Here is a 1,199-nt window from a genome sequence, read left to right on the forward strand (position 1 = left end):
GCTGCACCACGGGCTGCGCGACCCGCTGGGCGCCGAGGAGGCGGGCGCCCACGAGCTGGCGGCCTCGCCGCCGCCGCTGGGGCCGCCCGAGCCGTCGGACGAGGACGCGCCCAGCTCCGACGACCTGGAGCAGTTCGCCAAGCAGTTCAAGCAGCGGCGGATCAAGCTGGGCTTCACGCAGGCCGACGTGGGGCTGGCGCTGGGCACCCTCTACGGGAACGTCTTCTCGCAGACGACCATCTGCCGGTTCGAGGCGCTGCAGCTGAGCTTCAAGAACATGTGCAAGCTGAAGCCGCTGCTCAACAAGTGGCTGGAGGAGACGGACTCCAGCACGGGCAGCCCCACCAACCTGGACAAGATCGCGGCGCAGGGCCGGAAGCGCAAGAAGCGCACCTCCATCGAGGTGGGCGTCAAGGGCGCCCTGGAGAACCACTTCCTCAAGTGCCCCAAGCCCTCCGCGCACGAGATCACCTCCCTGGCGGACTCCCTGCAGCTGGAGAAGGAGGTGGTGCGGGTCTGGTTCTGCAACCGGCGGCAGAAGGAGAAGCGCATGACGCCGGCCGGGGTCCCGCACCCGCCCATGGAGGACGTTTACGCACAGGCGGACACGTCGCCGCTGCACCACGCGCTGCCCGGCGCCGTGCAGTGACTGCCCGGCCCCGCCGCCGCGGCCCCGGCGGCGGCGGAGCGGGCGCGGGCGGCGGGAGACGCGCTTTAATTTATTCCTCAGACTGGCCCGGCCGCGCCCGCTCCGCGCCCCGCGCTGTATTTATTCGCCCGCCACGGGCGCCCTGCGCGCCGGAGCCGCTCGCGGCCGCAGCAGCAGTAGCCAAAGGTTTGCGATCTCTAATTTATTCCCTTCCTCGCGCCCCCGGCCCGGCCCGGCCCGGCGGACGCTTCGATACCATTTCCCGGCCCGTTTCTATTTATTTTCTAACCGCGCGTGGAGCTCTCTCCCTCCCGTTGGTGGGTTCGGTCCGGTCCATCCCCTTGGGTTTCGGTTTTTGTTTGTATCTTTATTGCAAAACCAATGTAGACTGCGAGGGTACGTTTCTATTTATGTTATAGTAAATATTTTATTACTTACATAAACCATTTACCCAGGAACCGGTCTCGTGTCGTCTTTGCGGGCCGCCGGGCGCGGGCCGGGGCGGGGGAGCCCGGCGGCCGGAGGAGCCCCGGGGCCGGGGCCGGGGCTC

General features: G+C 67.5%; 1 protein-coding gene across 1 annotated transcript; it reads left to right on the forward strand.

The window, feature by feature from the left end:
• Positions 1 to 4: 4 nt before the first annotated feature.
• On the forward strand, positions 5 to 776 carry POU3F1 (POU class 3 homeobox 1; the record flags this gene model as incomplete). Its single annotated transcript, XM_010576296.1, has 1 exon — positions 5 to 776. A coding segment is annotated over one exon (645 nt), but the record flags the coding sequence as incomplete, so codon positions are not given.
• Positions 777 to 1,199: the final 423 nt, after the last annotated feature.

This window comes from Haliaeetus leucocephalus, unplaced genomic scaffold (genome assembly GCF_000737465.1).
Source record: "Haliaeetus leucocephalus isolate CR32 unplaced genomic scaffold, Haliaeetus_leucocephalus-4.0 Scaffold517, whole genome shotgun sequence".
NCBI lineage: Eukaryota > Metazoa > Chordata > Aves > Accipitriformes > Accipitridae > Haliaeetus > Haliaeetus leucocephalus.